This window comes from Typopeltis vanoorti, chromosome 2, assembly GCF_054136105.1.
Source record: "Typopeltis vanoorti isolate ZY-2024b chromosome 2, IOZ_Tvanoo_1.0, whole genome shotgun sequence".
Classification (NCBI taxonomy): Eukaryota; Metazoa; Arthropoda; class Arachnida; order Uropygi; family Thelyphonidae; genus Typopeltis; species Typopeltis vanoorti.
Window position 1 is genome coordinate 14982501 of NC_143550.1, and position 23600 is coordinate 15006100.

At 35.0% G+C, this 23600-nt stretch overlaps 1 protein-coding gene across 1 annotated transcript in view; it reads left to right on the forward strand.

The window, feature by feature from the left end:
• UQCR-C1 (Ubiquinol-cytochrome c reductase core protein 1) overlaps positions 1-23600 on the forward strand; it is a 258580-nt gene that overhangs the window by 44288 nt on the left and 190692 nt on the right. The window contains exons 3-4 of the mRNA XM_090403677.1: positions 1586-1715; positions 17398-17596. Coding sequence (XP_090259803.1) covers positions 1586-1715; positions 17398-17596 — 329 coding nt within the window. The remainder of the gene's footprint in view (positions 1-1585; positions 1716-17397; positions 17597-23600) is intronic.

Genomic DNA, 23600 nt, shown 5'->3' on the forward strand with positions numbered 1-23600 from the left:
CATGCCGAATATAGAAATATAAAGTTCGGCGATTCCAAGCGTAAGCAAATACCTGGAAAGCAGCACCTGATCTATTTAGGTAGTGCAAATTGAGGCAACTCATAGAAAGGGTGTAGCAAGCTCCGATCACTATTCTTGGTATTTACCCATAATGTGAACTTAGCTCCTAGGAGCTGTATTACTGTTCAATGTGCTGCTTTCCAGGTTGCTTACACTTGGAATCGCCGAACTTTATATAGTTTCTATATTCGGCATGAAACTCTTTGAGTGGGATACAATATCCCTTAACTTAAATAAGTTCATCTTGCTTTTAAGGTTACACGGTGATCAGCATTCATATTTATGAATTTAGGGACACAAAACATGTGTTTCTATATTCGGCTAAGAAACAATATGGGATACAATATCCCTTAACTTAAATAAGTTCATCTTTCTTTTAAGGTTACACAGCGATCAGCATTCATATTTATGAATTTAGGGACATAAAACACACGTATTGAAAATGTGTGTTTTGTGTCCCTAAATTCATAAATATAAACAAGTTCATGTCGTCGCCGAATTGAAGCCTTTGGCTCTTCATATAATTAATAACTTTTTTAAATGTTTTTTTACATTTCCTGCTATTTACACTTTTTTCCATCAGTCCCTCCCCTGAAAAGTGTAAAAAAGGGGTTTTACTGTATATGTATATCAAGTTATCATACAGAAGAAAAAGAAATGTTTGTTAGATATTAAATATTACGTTAGGACAAGAACAGAAAATATATGGGAAGTTAATGTTAATTGGCTGTTTATGTAATGGGTATTATATATCCATTTAAATGAAATAGCTATTGGCATAGAAGTTGCCTTGGTTTGCACTACTTAAGATATGAACTCAGCCTGCAAGCCCACATATTTGTGGGCTTGCAGGCTCATAATGTTTTTTTCACTGACCTGACAGCTGTTTCAAACTGCTTGGTTCTCATCAGAGACCAGGCAAAAACCTAAGAGGGCAAATATCATTTTTAGTAATTAAATGGTTGTTTTCCTTAGAAATCTCTCAGGAAGAGGAAAAAAGTTAAACCTAGAAAATGGGAAGAAAGAATAGTTTGAAAGAAAAAAAGTAAAAATAGACTTTTTGAGGAAACTAACTATTAAAAAGTGTTATCTATGTTTGTTAGAGGAATGCAAGATATTTGAAAATTGAGAATTTAATTATCCAAGTTGCTCTATAATATCAGCTGCAAGTGATATTAAATCTATACTAAAATCTAGGCACACAAATTTGATCTTAGATATGTTTTTACTATGATATGCTCTCCTGTCTTTTCTTCAATAATTAAGAAAATTGAGTCTTCACACTTTTGTATATATTAAACTACTTTTTTTTTATATCTCTTACTGTAAATAAGAAATCTACAGATTTTAGTTACATCTATTTGTACATTTCATTAAAGAAAGAAGAGCATCATAGCAAAAATATATATCTTGGATCTAGGTACACAAGTTTGATTATAGAGATTTAATATCACTGCAGCCAAGAGAGAAATACATGTGTTGTGTAAAAGTTTTTACTTAGGAAATTAATATTTTTCCCTTTTAGGGAACTGCTAAAAGATCACAGACAGATTTGGAACTTGAAGTTGAAAATATGGGTGCTCATCTCAATGCATATACATCACGTGAACAGACAGTCTATTATGCTAAATGTCTTTCAAAGGATCTTCCAAAAGGTAATTTGTAATGTGTGGTAATGTTTATTAGCAACATTTTCCTAATAAGTTCTAAGGATCACATGTTACGTATATGATTTCAGCAGAACAGTTTTTAAGTATGGTTTTAATAACATTTGAATAATGTGTTTGCAATAATGTGTACCATTGAGCTATATACTTAGTTTTCAAGTTCTTTGAGAAGATCTGTAATTTTCCATATACTGTGGATTCCGGTTAATTGGGATACATCCAGACTAGAACACTTTGTCCCAATTAAGTGGCTGTCCCAATTATGCAAAATTTTATGGAAAAAGCTGAAATATCACAAAAAGTTAAAAATGTCTAAAAATAGACAAACTAAATATGCACATATGTGTCAGTATCCCAAGGGAAGTTAATTACAGGTAACCCTCATATAACACGGTACTTACACAATGCGGTCTACAAATTGTAGTAACTCTTATACAACGCGGTTTTGACAAAAACAGTCTAGAAATTGTAGTAACCCTTTATCTTTTCATATATTTTTCATCGTGTGACTTAAAAATCAAATTTTATCTTCGTTAAATTTGTGTCTGTCCATATCCAGCATGTAGTTATAAGTAGCGAATTTATATTAGGGGAAAACCCCCTTTTAGCATGCATGTACGTCAATTGTATACCGTATAAAGTGTTTATTGTTGAAAATTGTCTTCATTTTCTGCCAGGAAAGCACAGTGAAAATCATAAGTGTGTTATCTCAAGCTGAGCACTTTATTTTCTGGTGAGTTACATACATAATTAATATGTAATACTTTTTTATGTAAAAAAATTATTTTTATAGTAATGGCCACAAATTGCATTGAAAGGGAAAAAATGAATATTGAAAAGAAAATTCGTCTCGAAGAAAAAAAATTAAAATCGTGTATCAGTTGAAAAACGGAGCAAAACCAGTTGTTGTAAGGACTTTGAATTTAAATGAATCAAGAATTCAAACAATCAAACACAATGAACATAAAATCCGAGAAAGTGTTTATTGCTGGGTCAACAGTAAGTGCAACGCTCGTTGCTTGTCTACGCAATTTTCTAAGAGAAAAATGAAGAAATCTCTAATGATTTGGAAAGAAGATGCACTCAAAAAAAAATTCCTTTGGATGGAAATCTTATTAAACAAAAAAACTCAAAATTTATAAACATTTATAATGCAGACCAGGTGTTTAATGCTAATGGATCAGGGTTATATTGGAAAAATATGCCGAAACGTATGTATATTTCGACAAATGAAAGATCAGCTCCTGTATTCAAAGTTTCCAAAGACCGAATTACTCTACTGTTTTGTAGTAATGCATCAACTGATTACATGACAAAACTAATGTTTATTAACCGATCTTCAAATCCTCATGCTATGAAAGATTAAAATATGCACTTATTTTTATTTTGCCTAAATCATTTATGCATTACATGCAATGAAGCTTGATTATAATTTGTAATTTTTATAATTTTATACTATGTATTTGTGTCATAGTTTATATATTTTCTTAACGTACATGAATTGCCTGAATTAAATAAAAAATATATTTTTGTTGGATATGTCATTGTTGTTTATATAATTTTTTTTTTTTTAAACAATGTTGGAACATAATGCTACTTTTTGTATGTGATCTGAATCTTGCATAACGCGGTATTTCTATGGAACTTAACATCTGCGTTATACGAGGGTTACTTGTATACATAGGTATCCATCAAAGAAGCATATTTTTTCTAACAATTATTTTAGAAAATTAACAGGATTATGCAGACGTGTTCCCTTTCTAGACTGCAAATGAACAAAATCAGCACAAATATAGTGTTGTACTATCTTATCCAGTAAGTAGTGCAACACCAAGGCAACTCGTGGCAAAGGTGGAGCAAGCTACTAGCTTGCTCCACCTTTGCCACGAGTTGCCTTGGTGTTGCACTACTTACTGGATAAGATAGTACAACACTATATTTAGTCCTGAAGATATTTTCAGGCGCAAACTTTGTTTGCTCTCACTGGGATAAAGGATTAAACTAAATCTATTATAGTCTAACCTAGTGATAAATAAATTTTCAAAATCAGCACAGTTATCTAATTCAGATAACGGACTGCCTTTTGTTTCCTTCTTGCACAAAGTAGCATTGTAATTTAGCAGTAAATTTCCTGACTTCCTGGTTAGTCACTCACTCATATTCAAGTTTGTCATCCTCATCGCTTTCCTTGTCTTCTGGGGTCTTTAGGTGTTTTACAATTTGTTCAACATTTGCACCTCACAATCTTCATTTTCATTGTAACATTAAAGGCTATTATTAATGCATAAAACTCTTCTGAGTTTCTGACGTGTTGAAGCTCTAAAACGATTTCATTTTTGTTATCAGTCAACTCTGGCATTTCCTGGTCTGACTTCTTAAAACCACAATGAGCGAAGCAATTTTGAATTGGTTGACTGCTTATTTCTTGCCAACTATCTGCAACAAATTGTACTGCCTATAAAATGGTAACCTTTGTGCTGATTTCTTTGGCCTTTGAAGATGTCAGTAGAATTTCTTCATTTGTTTCAAGGATGTAGTGTACCAACCTTCAGTAATACGATACAGCGTCTTCAAATTTTTTATGATTCCCATGTGTAGTGGCTGTACCAGGGAAGTGGTGTTAGCAGGAAGAAATTCAAGTTGAATGTTTTTTAAACAACCTAATTGAGGGTGTGTCACACTGTTGTCCAAAAGCAGAGTTTTTTGAATTTCTTTGCAATCCTGCATCCCAACTCATTAGCCATTCTTGAAAAATAACAGAAGTCATCCATGCATTCTTGTTGACATAATATAGAACTGGCAAACTGTCCATTCTAAGCCCTTTAAAGTATCCAGACTTCATGCTTTTTCCAATAACCAACAGCTTCTGCTTATCACTTTCCGACATGTTACAGAAGCACATCACTATAATGTGATCCATTACTTTTTTTTGACCCTGACAGCGTTCAAAGTTTATAGCTCAGGGAACAGTCTGGTGTGGCACAGTAAAACAGACCTGTTTTGTCAGCATCACAGATTTCATCAGGACTAAACTTCTGCAGCAGTTGAGGTAGTTTAGTTGATTTCCACTGTTCAGCACTCGCAGTATCAGCACTGCCCTTCTCACTATGTGCCTTCTTAAATTTTATTTCATGCGTGGTTTTCCATTGTGATAACTAATCATATGTAGCTTTAAAGTTCACATGGCTCAGCTTTCTAGCTGAATCTTTTGATTTGGTTTTTAACATTTGACCATTAACACGCATACCTCATCCAGTTACAATACAGAACCATTGATGGAGAGCCTTCTCAATGTCTGGATTCTTGCCTTCTCGCTTCTGTTTTTGGGATTTTTCCTATTGTCCATCGTGCGATGCCCATTCTTCTCGCAATTTGTCCAGCTGGCCTAACAAACGGGCGATTATAGATTCTGGAACACCAGTTATCTGTAACAGTTAATAATGACTGATGTTAGACTGTTGGCTTTTATCTTCTATTCTTAGATCTTTTCTTGGCATCTCACAGGGGCCTTGTAAAAGCAAAATTAAATCACTACACTGATGATTCCACTTTTTTTACTAAAAAATTAACACATCTGTTTTAATCAAAAGTACATTACCTAACAGTCACTCTAAGGAGATCAACACTCTCAAAATACGCATGCCTTCTCTACTATCCTGCCACTCAATGACAGCAGCACTCTTTATACAACTCAGCACACATGGCATTTACAGCCACTTTCCCATTAAAGCAGCAACAGAACCCATATAAGTGAAGCAACTTTGAGTTATATTCTCGATTTGTTTCTGCTCTTCGATATTTGTCCCAAATAAACTGCTGCCCAAATTAATTGGAATCTACTGTATTCATAAATTTGGCCAATCTGTGCTTAATGTGCTTATTAAGTAATTAAACTTTTTTTTTTAAAATCCTGTTCCAGTTTATTTCTTTCCTCTTCAAAGTTAAGTTCTTCTCTGTTTCTTTTACCTGCTACTTTATTAACATTTATCTCCACTGCATAGTCCTTGCTATTTTTATACACACATATATAAATATATATATATATATACACACACACACACATACATACATACATATATATATACACACACACAGACACACACACACACATATATACAAGGGTGGTCTGAAAAGTTCTCACCCTCGACCATAGATGGCAACACTATCGGCAAGTTCTTTTTTTCTAAGTTCGTGCATATGTCATAAGCATCCAAGTGAAATTGCAAGTCATTCTATCAAGTAGTTTGTTTTATACAGCTGTCTGAAGCAAAAGTGTTGTCTATATCCCTTGAAATGGATAAAATTGAGTATTGTGCAGTTATAAAATTCTTTATGAAAGAAGGTTTAATGCCAAAAGAAATTCATTTGAAGTACATAAAAATTTATTGGCACTCTTCTCCTTTGTTTTCGACAATTAAGAAATGGGCTGCAGAGTTTAAACATGGCCGTACACCTTGAAGATAATCCACATCAAGGAAGTCCAAAAAGTGTACCCAACACCAATCCTCACCTTCTCGTGGTGAGGATATATCAATAATATATGATAACAATGATATAAATTAGAGGTGAAGCTCTACTTTAATACAGATGATGACTCAACACGGCGTAGTCCAATATAGGATTTCTTAACTAAATTCAATAACTGCTGTTAAAAAAAAAAATTGGCATGAAAATCTGCAATTAAAAAAAAAGACAAAGAATATGTAAATAATACACACTAGTGATGATGATGATGTACTGTTATTTTCAGTGTGCTGTATATGTGAGAAGAGATGTGGGGGTAAGAGTTATATGTATATATGTTGGTGTGTGTAGGCTTGCAGTAAACAGTAGACCTTCACATAGCCTATAAAGATGCGGAGAACTGATCAGGGCTTCTGACCTAATGTCCAGTCCTCACCTTCTCATGGTGCACCTTGTTAGGTATCTACCTGAATACTGAATGAACAAGGATGGGCTGGCGATTTGGAATTTAGCCAACTAAATTGCATTCTTACTGACTTAAACCACAAATAAAATAGTGGTACAACATGACAAAATTTCATGCCGGCTGGGGTGTCAACTAGTTAAAAAAAAAGACCTCATTGTTTTTGCAATGGAACCAGGGTGAACAGCGAAAAGTCGGTTACTGGAACAGACTTTGTGAAACACACCCCCACCTCAACATCACCAGAGATCAAGATCAGTACTATCCATAGAAGCCTGAATGGCAAAGAAATGGAGCTGGCTGAGAATAAGATAATAGAGGTGACTGAAACAAAAAAGAAAGCAAAAATTTGTGAGATCTTTCTGAGCAACAAATACAAAATGTTATATTCAGGAAATAATCATGGAAAAGAAGTAGCTATAGTATTCAACAATAAATACCGGGCTAATCTTGAATGGCAGGCAATATCAAATAGAATAATGGGGACAAATATCGGAATGGGCAGCTGGACAATGAGACTAATTTGTGCCTATGTTCCCACAGAAGGTTCTACTAAGGTAGAAGTGGAGGAATTTTTTGAGGCTTCAGAGAAAGCAACTGTGTCAGTTGCTTTCTTTTTGAAAAAAAAAAGAAAAGTTGGTAATTGTTGGAGATCTAAATAGCAGAGTAGGAAAGAGTTGTCAGGCATACAGAAATATTTTGGGCAAATTAGGAGAAAGAGCAAAGCTAATAATAATGGCAAATACCTTGGGACATAAACTGGTTATTACTAACATGCACAGTGTGCATAAGTTCACATGGAGAGAAGAGGCAAGGAATAAGGAAAGTCTCATTGACTATGTTATTATTGATAATGATGTTTTCTTACTGGTGCAAGACACTTGAGTGTACAGAGGATTTGAAATTGGAAGTGATCACCTTTTAGTCTTGAGCAGAATAAAATTGAATTTCATATTGAAAAGAAGAAAATGTAAGAAAGTTTTAAAGTGAATAAAAGTTGAGCAGCTCTGAGATGTGAACTGTAGAACTAAAATACGCAAACATGATTTAAGAAAAAAATGAAAGAGTTTGAGAACAGGAACCAAACCTTGGAGATACGGTGGCAAGCCCTGAACAAAACATTGATTGAGTCAGTCAGAGAGGCATGTGGTGAGGTTGTCTGCAAGGATAGTAAAAATCAAGACTCCATGGTAGACACAGGAAGTTAAAGAGGCAGTGAAGGAAAACAAGAACTCATATCGAATTGTGCTCTTAGTGAACACAGAGACAAATGTAAGAAAGCTAAACACTGTAAAACTAGCTAAACAAAAGTCATGGGACGACTTTGGTAAGAACATAGAAAATAAATATCAGGAAGTTAGCAAAATATTCTGGAGGCTGTTGAAAAAGCTCAGAAATGAAAGATTTCTTGATTTCTTTCATTTTTAAGATAATAAAGGTGACATGAAAACTGGAAAAAAAGATATCCTTGAAATCTGGAGTGATTACTTCGAAAAATTGCTAAACGAAACAAGCTGTGACAGCACAGTGGTGAAAAACATTCAACATGCATACAATCAGGAATACATATCCAATCTTGAAGTAGGAAAAAAGCCATCAAAAGAGTGAAATGTGGAAATGTAGATGATATTTAACCAGAATTACTCAAGTAAGGAGGTATAAAACTCTTACAATGGATGCACTACATAGTTCAGAAGGCCTGGACAGAGGGTCGAATTCCAGATGATTGGAATAGAGCTCTAATAGTATCATATACAAAAATGGGAAATAAAACTGAATGTGAAAATTACAGAGATATTTCCCTACTGAGTGTTCCTGGTAAGATTTATGCAAGAGTACTTGAGAAACGGTTGAAGCTTGATAAAGTTCACCTTTTAGTCTTGAGCAGGTGAAGAAGGTGAATCCAGCTCTTCACCTGCCTCAAAACAAAGCCTGGTGAAGTAGCTGGATTCAGGCCAAACAGAGGCTGTCAGGATCAGATTTTCAATTTACTACAAATAGTTAACACCATATAACACTACAGTTATATGGTGTGAAATACGTGTTCATGAAATGGAATGTTTTTTGTACGAGACATCCTATGCAAATCCTGGGTGAACAGAGCCAACACATTCTTGATGTAGCGTTTGCTATTCAAGGTCACAGTCACACCACCCTCTTCAATGAAGTAGGGTCCAATTATGCTATGGGCGGAAACAGCACACCATGCAGTGACATTTTAGCTGTGGTTTCTCTTGGAAAATTTCAGATCTCGAGAAACCTGGAAAGCTGTAGGCTTGTCTGTTAATATGACCACTTAGATGGAAATGTGTTATATCCTTTAACCAACATTATGGAGGAAGGATGGATCTTCATAGACATTAGCTAGCATCCATGCACAGTATTTCCCCAATGCAGCGTAATCCGTTGCTGTTAAACACTGACCCACTTGAATGACATATTGAAAGGTACCCAGGATTCTCTCTAGTGACCTTTTACAGGTCTCAGAAATGCAGTATCCGAAGTTTTACTGCATTTCTGAGACTGTAACACTTGCTCCAGCACATGCTTGTGATTCTCATTGTTAACAGTTCATGGTCTTCCCGAATACCCTTTGCATTGCAGTAGAATACTCCATCAGAACCTCTCGATTAAGACAATGATGACACTTTTGGGGGGGGAGATGTATTGAAGTTCAGTAATATTTATTTATTTTTGCACCATACTATATCTCCAACTAGATTACACTTGATTGCAGTAATCAAAGATTGGAGTTGTGTGCCACTTAGCTACTTACCTATTAATGAAAACTTCTTCGGAATGTGCATAATTACACTCGCATTGAGTTTTTGACAGGTCATTTCATTTCTTGTATATAATACAACTGTTGTACAAATTGAAGACCCTTAATTATGATGTTTGGTTGTGCTGGATTCCCAGCCACATTGTAATTAAGGGAAATAAGACTGCAGATGCAGCTTCTAGATCAGCTTGTACTTTTTCAATGTGCTGTTTAACAATCCCATGTACAGACTACAGACAGTTTATAAGATTGAGGCTAATTACTCGGTGGCAGTTATCATGGCTTAAATACTGACAAATAAATTACATGACATTAAGCTTGAAATTAAGCATTGGCAGTCTAGTCAGTGTAGAAACAGAAGAGAAGTTGTTCTTCTTTATTGCACATAGGTCTCAATTATCTTACATATTTTTATTTAATGAAGACTAATGACCCACCAATGTGTGAAAAATGCAACATGTGTCTCGCCATTTGTCATACTCATGTAAAGTGCACCAGCACTTTAAATGAGGAGTGGAATGAAATTTTTACTCATCTGGCTGAGCCACATACACTCAAGCAGATGTTATCGGACTCGGACAAATTGCATGATGTTTTTAACTTTTTTTTACAAAAAATTAAATTATACAAACATATTTGATTATGAATTCTATTTATGCGTAGGTTCTGCAATAGTTAACTTAATTTTTTGTATATAACGTATTTATTAATTTATTTCTTTGTGACTTTATTAATAACTTGTATTAATTAATAGTATTAATACAAACTAAATGTATAAATACTATTTATTACTTGTATACATAAAGAATAACTTGTATACTGCTGTAACCTTTGATGTGGAATGATATGACCCTTTCTATTCTTTTGGCAATAAATCAGAAATCAACCAACTAACCTCCACATTTGAATAGATCTTATTTAAAAACCAACTAAAACAGCCAAAAATATCTGGATAATTTTGCTGCTAGTATTCGAAAATAAGATAAAAAGTTTTGCAGTATTGTTATTAAAATGTCCTGAATAAAGTATATCTTGATTTACTACACTAATTTCAACAAGTACTGATAGCAAGAAGAATTTCCATTAATAAATAATTTGCCAAGAGGACTGACTGATCTCATATTGTATTTCACAATAGATATAATTTATTTTGTAAACAAAAATTTTATATTGTTACGGCCATATAAACCAATATAAGGGTGATCAAAATTAAAGTATATCCCTGTTTAAGACCTTGTGGAGTGTCATCCACAAATCCAAATGCTGCAAAACTTTGCAGGAATACTTTGCACCATGTGAAAGTGATATCTGAGGGGAAAAAGAACTAGTTCCAAAATTCACCACTCAGGATGTTGTAAACACCAAATGCATGGAACTAACATATCGTGCAACTCAGCAGGTGCCAGGAGGATTTAAAAAGATGGACAAAGTATTTTTCTCTTCATTCTGGTTGAATGGTTTATTATTTTTAGCAATATAATATGTAGTATTGAAAACAATAGTCATTTACTGAAACATTCCACATTGCCCAGTGGAGTTTTTTCTGGATTTCTTAATCCACATTAAGTGTGTTGTCCTGGTGTTTAGGCTTATACGTTCTTTCTCATACATTGTGTTGATTCAGGAAATCGACAATGTAGGGAAGATAATTACTAAAAAAATTTAATTATTACTTCCTATATTTTGCCAAAGTTTATTTGCATGCAAGGCCCACAAGTTTGAGTTAAAACTGAAACTAGCAAGAGAGCTCAACAGATTAGCCTTCTTTAAATGTAGGGATAACAAAGTCATTCCCATTTGTGTAAAATTAAAATGGCAGTTCAATTCAAACAAGCGCACCATCTTCGCCCTGCTGTGGGTGCAAATTAACACATTTCATGCTGTGCTTGCTGACATTAATGAAGCTGTCTGTACACTACAAGAGGAGCTCTCTGCTATGTTGAATGCTAATCTTTGGACAATTCTCTTAAACGTTTTGAACACATTGACTGTCGTGGAATTCGAAAATTAAAAAGTTAGCACATCAAAATGTTTGGCAACCTAACAAAAAAATTTACCATTTGCTTGCAAGACCGCCTGAAAACAGCATTGTTAACATAAATGGACAAGTTCACTGCTACTATCCTTCTAAACTATACAGATTATAATACAAAAATGACCACCCTTCGTAAAGACCAGTCCACCTACTGCCAGCTAAATTATGACCCCCACCTACACACATTCAGTGAAATAAATTAAGTAGAATTCGCATAATAAATTTAATTTCCAGTCATATACTTAAAAAAAAGTTAATGATTATGGCAAGTTGCCATCCTGCGTACCTTTCCATTCATGTTTTCTATTTCAGTGAACTGATTTGGTTTCATAGGTCTTAAGAAATTTAAAGCTGGATAACTGGGAAGAGTCTGTCACATTTGTAAGCAATGTGGAGAATCCGTTATAGCTTCTGATCTAATGAAATATCGTGCTATCTGAGATTTTGCTATTAAACAAGGTATTCTATCACACTTCATTTAACCGAGGCGAACATTGAGAGGTCTTCTGCTGAGATATTCATAGAAATAAAGATAGATGCAATGAATATGAAGCACCATTGGCATAATGGTATTACTACAATAATTTTTGCTCAATTTTTCATTTTGTTAAATATAGGTAGTTCACTCCCTCTTGATACTGACTTTTTTCAGACCATTTTTTAAATTACTGTTTTGTTTTGATCATTATGCAACAAATGGATACTATCCTAGAACTTGATTTTGTTGCTTTTTCATTTTTTATCTGCTCCAAGTGCTAGAGGTCCCATGACCTATGAGTCAGCCATGCTATGTGGGTAGGTTGTATTAGAAAGAAAAAAGGAATTTGTTTATGTGTTTCTTAAGGACTGTAATCATTGAGGAAAACAGTATGGATAATACTTCCCATGAGCAGAGGTCTAGAGAGCAAAGAAAGGAGGATGAGAATTTGGTTCAGTGTGTATGAAACAGAACTATGTATGGGTGTTGACCAGTAGCTGATTGTGTTCATCAGTGTTTAAGGAAAGTGGAGGAATACCAGTGACCTGTTCAGTGGAGCAACATACTTATAGAAAAGACATAATGCAGCAACAGAGTAGTGCCTTTGGGAAAGCAACTGGAGGGAGTCAGTGAGGGGGGGGGGTCATCAGTAAAATAACTCTTCTGAATACAATCAAACAACATTCTGCACTACCCCAAAAGTGCAAACGGTATTCAAGTCAGATGTACTTCAGATTATAAAGTTTCAGAAATTAAGCAAGAGGGAAGTATTGTTTAGAACAAAAAACAAACTTTTTTGGAGGCTGTGGATGTTGATATGTTTGTGCCATGTCAGGCTAGATGAGAAAGTCAACCAAAGAAGAGAAAATTGAACTTTAGTAGCTAACAGAGTATTGTATTGAAGGAAGAGTGAAGCAATAGTCTTTCTTCTGTGAAATGGGACAGGATTTATTTTGGTAGGATTAGAATTCACCAGGTTATCCTCGCTTCACATGAGATTAGTGGGAAGATCAATGTTTAGGCATTGGTTATAGAGAATTGTGAAGCCTGAATCACCTTAGCATTACAAGGTTTTGAGACTTAAAAAGAGGAATGGAGAGTACTGTCATCAACAAAGCTGTGAATGTGATTGGATGTCAGAGAAATATGATCATTGATAGATTGCAGGAAGAGTGTAGATAAAAGCCCAGAGCCCAGGAATACTTCAGCTTTGATTGAAAAATCTGATGAAAGGAGACCATCAACCATGAACTGCAATGAACATTAGACAAAAAAGCTGGCAATCACTAAGTAAATTGTTAATCTCCAAGTTGTGAAGCATCTGACTTTTGATGACCTTTTCAATTACTTTCAAGAGTATTGAAGTCAGAGCAATAGGTTGATAGTTTGTTGATCAATTATTTCCCTTATTGGGAACAGGCTTAGATACAAGCTGTTGTTAGGATAGCTTGAATAGATGATACAAGATGGTTGTTAGTTCTGGAGCACTAGCTTTTAGTAGAACTGGAGGAATGTTACCAGTAAATTTGATACCAATAAAATGTTACTTTATTGGTATCAAAGCCATTGTATATTTTCCTGGTCTACTTCTGGTGTGAGATCAGAGGAGGCATATTGTGGATAGTTCATAAAATAATAGGAGTCTTGGTAGATAGTCATAGTCAATAATAGTACAAGAGTTGAAGGAAAAAAGTGATGCTGAGAGAAAGAGTAGAAATTGTGTCCCTTAGCCTTGACAAGCGACTGGAAGGGCTTGACTTCTATTTGAGCAGGAGGTATGTTTCATACATCTGACCCTTACAAAGTCTACTTTTTTCATTTGTTACATTACAGGCTATGCAGTAATGTAAGCAGAGTGAGAGGCTTGAGTTTTTGACTTGAACCATTGAACATATACTGATCTTTTGGTTTTTGACTGCTTTGGCACAATTGGAGGACAAAGGCTTGGATAAGGGTAGAGGGTTTTGAGTGGAGTGAGAAATGAAAGCAGTTTCAGTTATTAGACTATTTCTTTCCATCAGTTGTAGTCATACGATGTTTTGACTTTCCCCCAGCACATTTCTTTAAAGAACAAAATTTTAGGCAAATGTACTTATAGTTTTGGTGTGTTGTGTAATGTTCTCTATCATTATACAAATTAGAAGAATCAGATGTATACAAATTATGTAATAAGTATCAATACTTGTATGTGAAATATAAACCAGAACACCTGAGCAAAATTATCCAACTGAGATAACATAAGTAAATTAAAAAACTTTTCTAATTAAAATATAGAACACACCAAAATTAAATATTCACAGTACTGGTTGTTTGTGAGAGAGAGTAAATTACATTATGCCATTACTCTGGGGACATTGAATGTAGGAGTGTAAAATTAATAAATTGTAAAGAAATGTTTGCCATCTATAATGATATGAGCATTAAACAGTGTGCTCGTCTTGCAGTGTCTATTTCTAACAGGAAATAAAGCAAGCAAGACTAAATTGCTGTTAACACCTATCTGATAGTAAGTAGCTCTGCTTTTTAGCTCTTAGAACAACCTCAGCTCATCAGGCCATAGACTTAAGATGGTACTGAAACGATTTCTTATGGATTTTAGCAATTCATACTTATTAGTATTCAAAACATGTAAGCAGAGATGATCTTATATGGTACACCTTAACAGAATGGGTAATGAAGCACTAACAAAAATCTTTATAAAAATATCAGGGAGGAAAGGCCCAGAAGGGAAAACCAAGATATACATGTATTGATAGTTAAGAATATAAAAGCAGTTGTAAGAAGGGGATCCTGTCATGGCTTTTTCTGTTTCATCCCACACATGTTTGGTTGATTGATATTCAGTAATTGAGCAAGCAATGTAATATGATGAAGTTACCTTTATGTCCCTGGGACTATTCTTTAGCAGTTATTCTATATGCACGTATTTACAACTGGAAACGTGATTGTGGTCAGAATAGTAAACTATGCATGAAGGGTTGCATAGACAGCATTAATATTAAAGTAGGTTATGCCATTTATATGCTGCTTGCTCATAAGAAAACATGACATTTCAAGAAGAGAATTCTTCTCTCACCATTATAGCAATGAATTTCTCTGTTCATGCTGCTATTGCTGTACCCTAATCCTGCTTGTCAGCATGACATAACAGAATCATGATTAAGCAAATTAATGTTCAGTATTCTATTCTTTCCATAGCTGTTTATTTGTAGCTCACCGAAATGGTGGAATATGGTGATGATAATATTTTAACCCACATCAACAAGTTATTTCCATCCACAGGACTACCATTGGCTTTGTGTTTCTTCTTTGTTGGATTGTCAGTACGCATTCAAGAACAACAGTATCACTTTAGGCACCATTATTGGACTTGAACACACCAGTTTATGCAGACGTTGCTTTTGAAAATTTGTGAACCTATAAGCAACGTACTTTACAGTAAGATTTTTTTACTGTTCTTAATCAGTTAAGTTGCACTTTTGGATTGATGTCATGTTGAAGTGATATGCTGCACTTCTATACCTGTCTACCTGCTTTAGTAATAGCCTGGAACAGATATGTGGCAGTAGCTGAAAGAGTGGGAGTGTACATATTCTTCAGGAGGGAGTAGATATTACAAACTAATCAGTTTGTTTAAATTGAAATATTAAAATTGTGATAAGCATATAATAAAAGCTGAGATGTACACTGTGTTCAAAATTAAAGTATACTTGTTTAAGGCTTTGCAGAGCACCACCCAGTGATCCAAATGCCATGAAACTTTGTAGGAAAACATTGTTCATCAGGCAGAAGCAATTATCTGAGGGCGGGGGAGATTTACCACCAGTGGGTGCTGTGTGATTTACCAAATGTAGATGTAGTATTTTTTTTGTGTATAAGAAGGAGAAAAGTGACACAAGCATAAATGACACTTTTTTCATTTCCCTTATGCATTCATGGTCTGTACTGTTCAATGTGCTGCTCTTCCTGGTATGCCACAAACTGTATCCTTTGCACAGTGCTCAAACAGCAGAACATGTGCTGTGTTATGCTGTCTTTCAGTGCTGGCAAGTTATCAGGATAATCTCGATAAACCCCTTAAGAAATTCCCAGATTCGGAAGTCATAGGGGGTCAGATCAGATGAACAAGGCAGCCTTGCAGTGGGAAACACACAACTGATCACCCTGACTTTTGTGATATATTCTCAAAGGACCTCTGTATGGATCAACTGATGTGTGGAGGAGCTCCATCCTGCATGAAATGACTGAATTTATGCACAGCCACTGCTATAACGGTTGCACAATAAAATTGTTTATCATATCGTGATACCTCTCAGTAGGAACTGAGCAGGTAACAGGACCCAAATGGTGAATGTCCTCAAAGAATGGTCCAATGATAAAGGAAGTTGTAAACCTACACCAGAAATAACTTTGGGTGAATGCACAGGAATTTGGCTACACAATACCCTGCAAATGTGGATATTCACAACTCTTTTCAGGTAAAAGTAAGCCTCATGTCTCCACAAAATCATCCGCGGACATCCAGCATTCAACTTCACTCCACAAGCAAGAAATGTTATAGCAGATGTCAGCCAACTTTCAAAGTCCTGCAGGTAGAACTCCTGTGTCAGAGTTATCTTGAGTGGGTAGAAATGTAAAATCTTCCATAGACTTTTCCAGACAGTTGTGTAAAGTATATCCATGTATGGATCAACTAGAATGCCATTAGAACCCAACTACTTTTGCCACATTTTGGACAGTTGCTACTGCTCCCATGACCCCACACACACACGCACATCTCTCTTCCCTTCCCCAAACATACAAGAGCAAAGTACTACTATTAGCATTAATAGTAATATTATTATTAATACAGCATGCAGCAACCAATGCTGTTATTCATGGCCTGCTCCACAACAGCAGTAGCAACTTCATTCACTTGTTGTGAACTTGATTGGTTTGCAATTTCTGCCAAGCCTAATGCCGAATGATCCTGTTTCTTCAAAACGTCTAATCATTCATTGCAGAGCACAAAGAGATAGTGGAATCCATTGACGTTCGTTCAGATGATGAAATTCATGAGTGTAGCAACAGCATAGCAATTATTTAGGTAGTACAGCTTCATGAGCAAAGCATGTTGGGGCAAGGTTACGTGCCATCACTGTGAATGGTATTAGCAAACATAATGAAGAGAAAAATCCTGCGTCCATCTTTTTAAACCCTCCTGGCACCTGCTGAGTTGTATGATATGCAAATTCTATCCATTTGGTGTTTACAATGCCCCTTGTGGTGAATTTTTTAACTACCAGATATTGCTTCCTCATGACATATAATGTATTCCTGCAAAGTTTCACAGCAGCGAAATGCTTCACAAGGCCTTAACACAGGGATACTTTAATTTTAATCACCCTGTAGATAAACGATGTTACGCTTTATTATGGAGTAATATATTATTTTTGTTTCATTTTATAGCCATAGAAATTTTAGCAGATATTATACTGAATAGCAAATTTGGAGAGAGTGAGATAGAACGAGAACGAGGGGTAATTCTCCGTGAAATGCAAGAAGTGGAAACCAATCTACAAGAAGTAGTCTTTGACCATTTGCATTCAACAGCTTATCAGAGTACTGCCTTGGGCAGAACTATTCTTGGACCAACAAAAAATATCAAGTATGTATAAGTGTGTGTAAACTCACATATCCTTTTTTTTAAGTGCTTGTATATACACATACATGTATTTGGCTTGTTTATTATTTCTGATTAAAAGTTTTGTGGTGTCTCAATTTATCTACAGTTGTTTAGAAGCCTTGTGCATAGAGTTGGGTGTTGGACATTATTAATTTTTGCAGTGGCATTACAACACAAAACATTACACATGACAATGAGTAAAGGAAACAATTCAAATTCTAACAGAAAATAAGCCTTAAAATCCTGATTAGTTTGTCAAATTCTATGTTGTAGAAGTTTTTACAGTTGTTGAGTAGAAGTTGATCTTAAGATGACTGTTTCCAAATTTCTCCATATTAATAGCCATGCTTGTTAAGATTAGTAGAGTAATTCATAGCCACTGCAACTCTGATTCGTAATGACTTCTGTATAGTACATTGGTTTTCTTTCATCTCATCTTGTGTGAAGAAGTGTCCCATGCTTGATCTGTAAGTCCTGAATTGCCATAATGATGTTACCAAATGTAGTCTTTGAGTGCTTCTAGTCAGATGTTAGCAGATCTTCTAGTCTGTCTGTAGTAAACCATTCTACAATCACAGGGCATTTCATATATTCCAGGATGTGATAGAGGATGGAGCTTGTACTTAGGCAAGTGAATATGGTTTGAGGTGAAGTGTGAGAAACATGGCATGAAGGTTATATATCTTTATTACTTTAGCTATCTTTTCAGATGTATCTGGGGTACATCTGAAAAGATGTACCCTAGATACTTGGGATAGAAATAATGGTACTTTATTCCTGTGTGTATGGGGGCGGGGGAACATAGTATTTTATCTGAGTTGTTGGAGTAGTAGCAGTTGTCTAAAAATGGGTTGAAGGCCACATTATTAGAACAAATAGCCTTTCATCTATCATTTAGTTTTTGAGGATTCCACACTGGACTGGATAATGTGATTATGTCAGTATCTTTCAATGTGTGTCAATTTTCTATAAATTTAAAAGATAGTGAACCATCCATGAAACATGCGACTAGTTTGTCAAGAAAAGGTAGACAGTTATTTAGTTCTTTTTTCTAACTGAAGGCTGTTGGATGACTTGCAAAGGAATCCTGAAACAGTCTTGCTCATTGGGCCAAATGGCAAGTACATCATCTGTGTAGCACAACAAGTACTAAAGATTGCTTAAAAAGTAACTGTGTTAAGTACTCTGTTCTTAAATTGTTATATGTAAAAATTGACCAAAGGAGAGAAAGAACTCATTGCTGTACCATTAATTTGTAGATTTTTCCTTGCTAAATAAAGTAACCTGCACATAGAGTAAATTTGAATGATTCCAAAATATCAGAGGAAAGTTTGACATTACTAAATAAGGATGTTTTTTTTTTATTTTTTATAAATCACATTCTGTTCTTAATTTATCATCGTAAGGAGTTCACAGAAGATGCTACTAGTACTTTCAGTTGAGGTTATAACTTTGCTGTTACCAAAACAAGTACCGACACTAGTAATTATATTGATAGAGAAAGTGGGATCTACACTCTGTTGCAATAGTGACTGTTTGCTTATAACCAGAATCATCTCCAAATCTAAACCACCAAAAAGCAATATACATGCCTTGAAAAAAAATATATATATACCTTAAAAGAAGATATATAAGAATAAAACAAATCATAACAAAAGCTGATGAGTGTATTACAACTGTCATTATGAATCAAGAGGAATACAGTGCAAGGAAAAAAACAATAGGATCTTCTAGGTGACAGTTCTACATAACAATTTATAGATTGATATCCTACTATGTTTCAAAAGAAAAATTAAATTGTTAAAAGAAAAAAAGTTGCTTCTTTGCCCAGAATAATTATTAACAAATCCATATCCCCCTTAAATATGGGGACCTTAAAATCTAATTCTCTCTCCATGCCCTATAATTGATAATGTAGATATTCCCACTTTCTGCAGTTAGCTAAGTTACTTGCTCCTCTCACTAATAACTCCTCTACTTTTATTTAAAAAAAAAAAAAAAAAAAATCACAGCCTTGTATAATAATGTATCACCAGCAGTCATTCTTGATTTAATGAAGTCAAACTTCTTGCCATATTTTTAATTATTCATATTTACTGTATATACAATTATTTTACTTGGCAAGAAGAAAAATCTACACACAAATTAATGAGGCTACAATGGGTCCCCTGCCTCCCTCCTTTGGCCAATTTTTGAAACTGTAGTATTTTGAAAACAAGTACTAAACACAACTGTTTTCAAGGAACCTTAAATCTGTTGTACTACTCAGATGAGACATTTGGCACAATGAATAAGACGCTTGGAATTCTTTTATCTCACCTAACGACTTAAAATATGTTTCTCATATTTTAAGTCGTTAAAGTATGAGAAACGTTACTTGACACACCAGTCACTTTTTTTCTTTCTTGGATTGTTCACTCTTTTTCATTTTATAGAAAGCTAACTCACACTGGATGATACCTACACAATTCAATAACCTAGGTCCAACAGTATGGAATTTTCAAAGGACTAAGTCGTAGATGTAAGGCTATTTATTCTAATAATATACCCCTTGCCATTAGAACCCAACTACATTTGCCACATTTTGGACAGTTGCTACTGCTCCTATGACCCCCCACACACACACACACACATACACACACACCTTCTCTCTTCCCTTCCCCAAACTATAAGGACTGAATGATATATGCACGTAAACACAAGAAAGATATTTAATTAACCAAATATTTCGGTCTGGAAATAGCAGACCATCCTCAGTGGTATTACAAGAACAGTTTAAAAAAAATTCAAGCTAGAATACTAACAATAGATTGTTAAAAATAGAACACGCCACATGATGTTATATTATTAAGTATGAAATGGAATATTTTGAAGTAGAGACATGATTGGGGGGGGGGATTAATGAATAATCTTGATTAGACTTTCCCAGATTTTTGATACAGATATACAGTCATTACGATTCAGGTTGGGACGAAGGCCTCCATGCTTTCCTTGAACAAACGTTCGAACCTATAATGGGATCTATGTAAGAGGCGAATCCTGGACCAAGAGATGCTGTGGTCAGTTTCAATCCCATGTTGAGCCAATCCAGACTTTTCAGGTTTGTTGTGAAGAATGGAGGATTAATGGTCTTGGATTCTTTTTTTCAAGAGAACATCCAGTCTGTCCAAAATAGGAGAGATCACAGTTGCAAGGAATTTGATAAACTCCAGGAAGAGATAAAGTTGAGCGTTTGTCTTTTGGAGAAGGAAAATGAGAAGACAATTTGTTAATAGGTGAATACGTAGCTATTAAATCATATTTTTTTTAAATTCTTGCGATAGGTTCTGAAATACCGGAGATATAAGGAATAGGACTCAACGTATTGAAACTTTGTTGTTTTGTTGAGGATTATAAGAATTGAGAACACGTTAAGTACTTTTTTCAGAAAAGCGATTGAGTTTCATGTGTTGTAGGGTAGTAGAAAGTTCTTTCTGTAGATAATCAAAAGTAGAACAATTAGTTAGAATTAGAACGATTTCCAGACCGAAATATTTGGTTAATTAAATATCTTTCTTGTGTTTATGTGCATATATCATTCAGTCTTATGTCACAAGTATCCTTAAAACAGCAAACATACAAGAGCAAAGTACTACTATTCCTATCCCATATAACCAGGATACATCTGAAAAGATAGCTGCTAAAGTATTAAAGAAATTCACACTTCACATTAGTATTCCTTATCTGCTCACCTAAGGACAAAACGTGTGAAGTGCTCTCTGAGAGTAACATGGCTTACGGTGGATAGACAGGAAGATCTGTTAGCATTTCATTAGGTGGATGCGAATGATTCATTCGCTACCATCATTATAGCAAGTCAGAATTGGCAGACCATGCCTTGGACATCTTATCATGCAGGATTAATGGAAAAAAACCAGTGTACTTTACTGAAATCATCACATGTTGAAGAGAGACTAATTTTAGTGCTGACACTGGATATGATCTACTTTCATAAATCTCAAAAAATATGGCTATATTAATCTGAAAACAATATGGGAGACTGTCTTAACATCAGTATTAACCCATCAACTAAAAAAATTCTTTGGTGTACCAGTAGAGTGCACCAAATTAGGACATGGTCTTTCTTTACCCATTACAATTTGAATTTGTTCTTGTGTTCATTGTCTTGTGTATTGTAACAAGTAGATGTGCCCAATGAAGTTACTGGTTTTAAATCCACCAGAATATAAACCAGTTAAATATCCTTGTGTGATTTGTTTTTTGTGTTTCCATGATAATTCCATGACAGATGAATACATTTTTTTTAGGTGGTTTAAAAATATCTGTAATTATTCTGATTTAGGTGTTTATGAATATAAATTAAATAAATCTGCCAATGCCTTTTTATTCCCTATAGGGAGTAGGCAATGCCATTTTAGCCCTATCTAGGCTAAAATCTAGCTTTTGGAGACTGAGAGGAGCAATTTTCTCCAGTCGTAGCCAGTCAGAGAAAAGCTGGCCCAAGACTACCATCAGTTTTAAATGGAATCTGGTGAAGAGGCAAACAAGTACCACCATCTCATGGTCCCTAACTTTAATGCTGAAATAATGTTGATTCTAAGATCAATTTTCTTGAGATTTACAGGATGAAAAACCTAAGTTTCCGGGAGGGGAAAAAACTCACTTTCTCATGCCAAGGTTCAATTAACTTAGGATACAGTTGAAGAAAGAGTTAGAAAAAAGCTACTCTATTTGGCTGCTCGATTCAAACTCGGAACAGCTTTCTTCCGGCAGCATAGTACTATGGATGCAAACGTTACTTCTACCTGGATATACAGGCCAGGTTTCTATGTGTAGGCAATTTTATAATGCTAAGAAAAATGTATTAATTTCTATTTTCATTTGAATTATCCAGAATAAGCTACAAACTGCTGCTGTGCTACATGAATATTATTCTATATAGACCTATATAGAATAGTATTCATAGACCTATATATAGACCATGAATACTATTCTATATATTCTATAAAAAAGGTTTCCAGTAGTAATGGAAACCTTTTTTAATCATTGGTGGCATCTCACTGTATGCTCGGTTGCGTAAAAAAATGCGTATATTTAGATATCTTTATAAATACCATTACAACTTTTGCACACCTCCATGCTGCTCACAGAATTGCACGAGTATTTTTTGTTTTGTGTGTTTATTTTGTGTATTTATCAGTAGAGAGAGAATTTTCTAGCTGTACTGGTTAACATACAGTGGGGAAATTATGAGAACTGTATAGCTGTAATAGCACTTCATAAGGTTGGGATACAGCCACCTGTTAGTTTCAGCATGCTAAAAAACACAAGTCAGCCTGCCATGTGATGTTAAGCTATGTGCACCAGAACGACGCATGTAACGCACGTTATTCTTATCACATGTTTGTGCTCTTCTGCGATTTTGCCATGCATAGAAAATCAGAACAAATGGCAAATGTAAAATTCTGTGTAAAACTGGGGAAATCTGCCACAGAAACCTTTGAATTATTTTGTGAGGCATATGAAAATGAAGCCATTAGCCGAACTCAGTGTTTTGAGTGGCACTTGCATTTTCAGAAGGGCAGAACCACCTTGGAGGATGACGAGAAGCTGGGATGACCATCCACCAGCACAACTACGAAAATGTCAAAAAAATTCGACAGATCATTTGTGCAGATCAACACATCCATCATCCAGGAAGTTGAAAGAGTTGAGATTTCATGTGGAGTGATCATTACAAGAGATTTGAACATGCATCACATCACTGCCACATTTGTTCCGTCTCTTGACTTCTGACCAGAAGGAGCACCATGTGAATATCTGTCAAGATCTTCATGAAAAGTCCATTGATGATCTAACCTTCATCTCAAGGGTCATCACAGGGGATGAGACTTGGTTTACAGCTGTGAACTGGAGACACAACAGCGATCATCACAGTGGAAGAGTCAACATTCCCCAAGACCAAAGAAGCAAGGGAAGTCAGGAG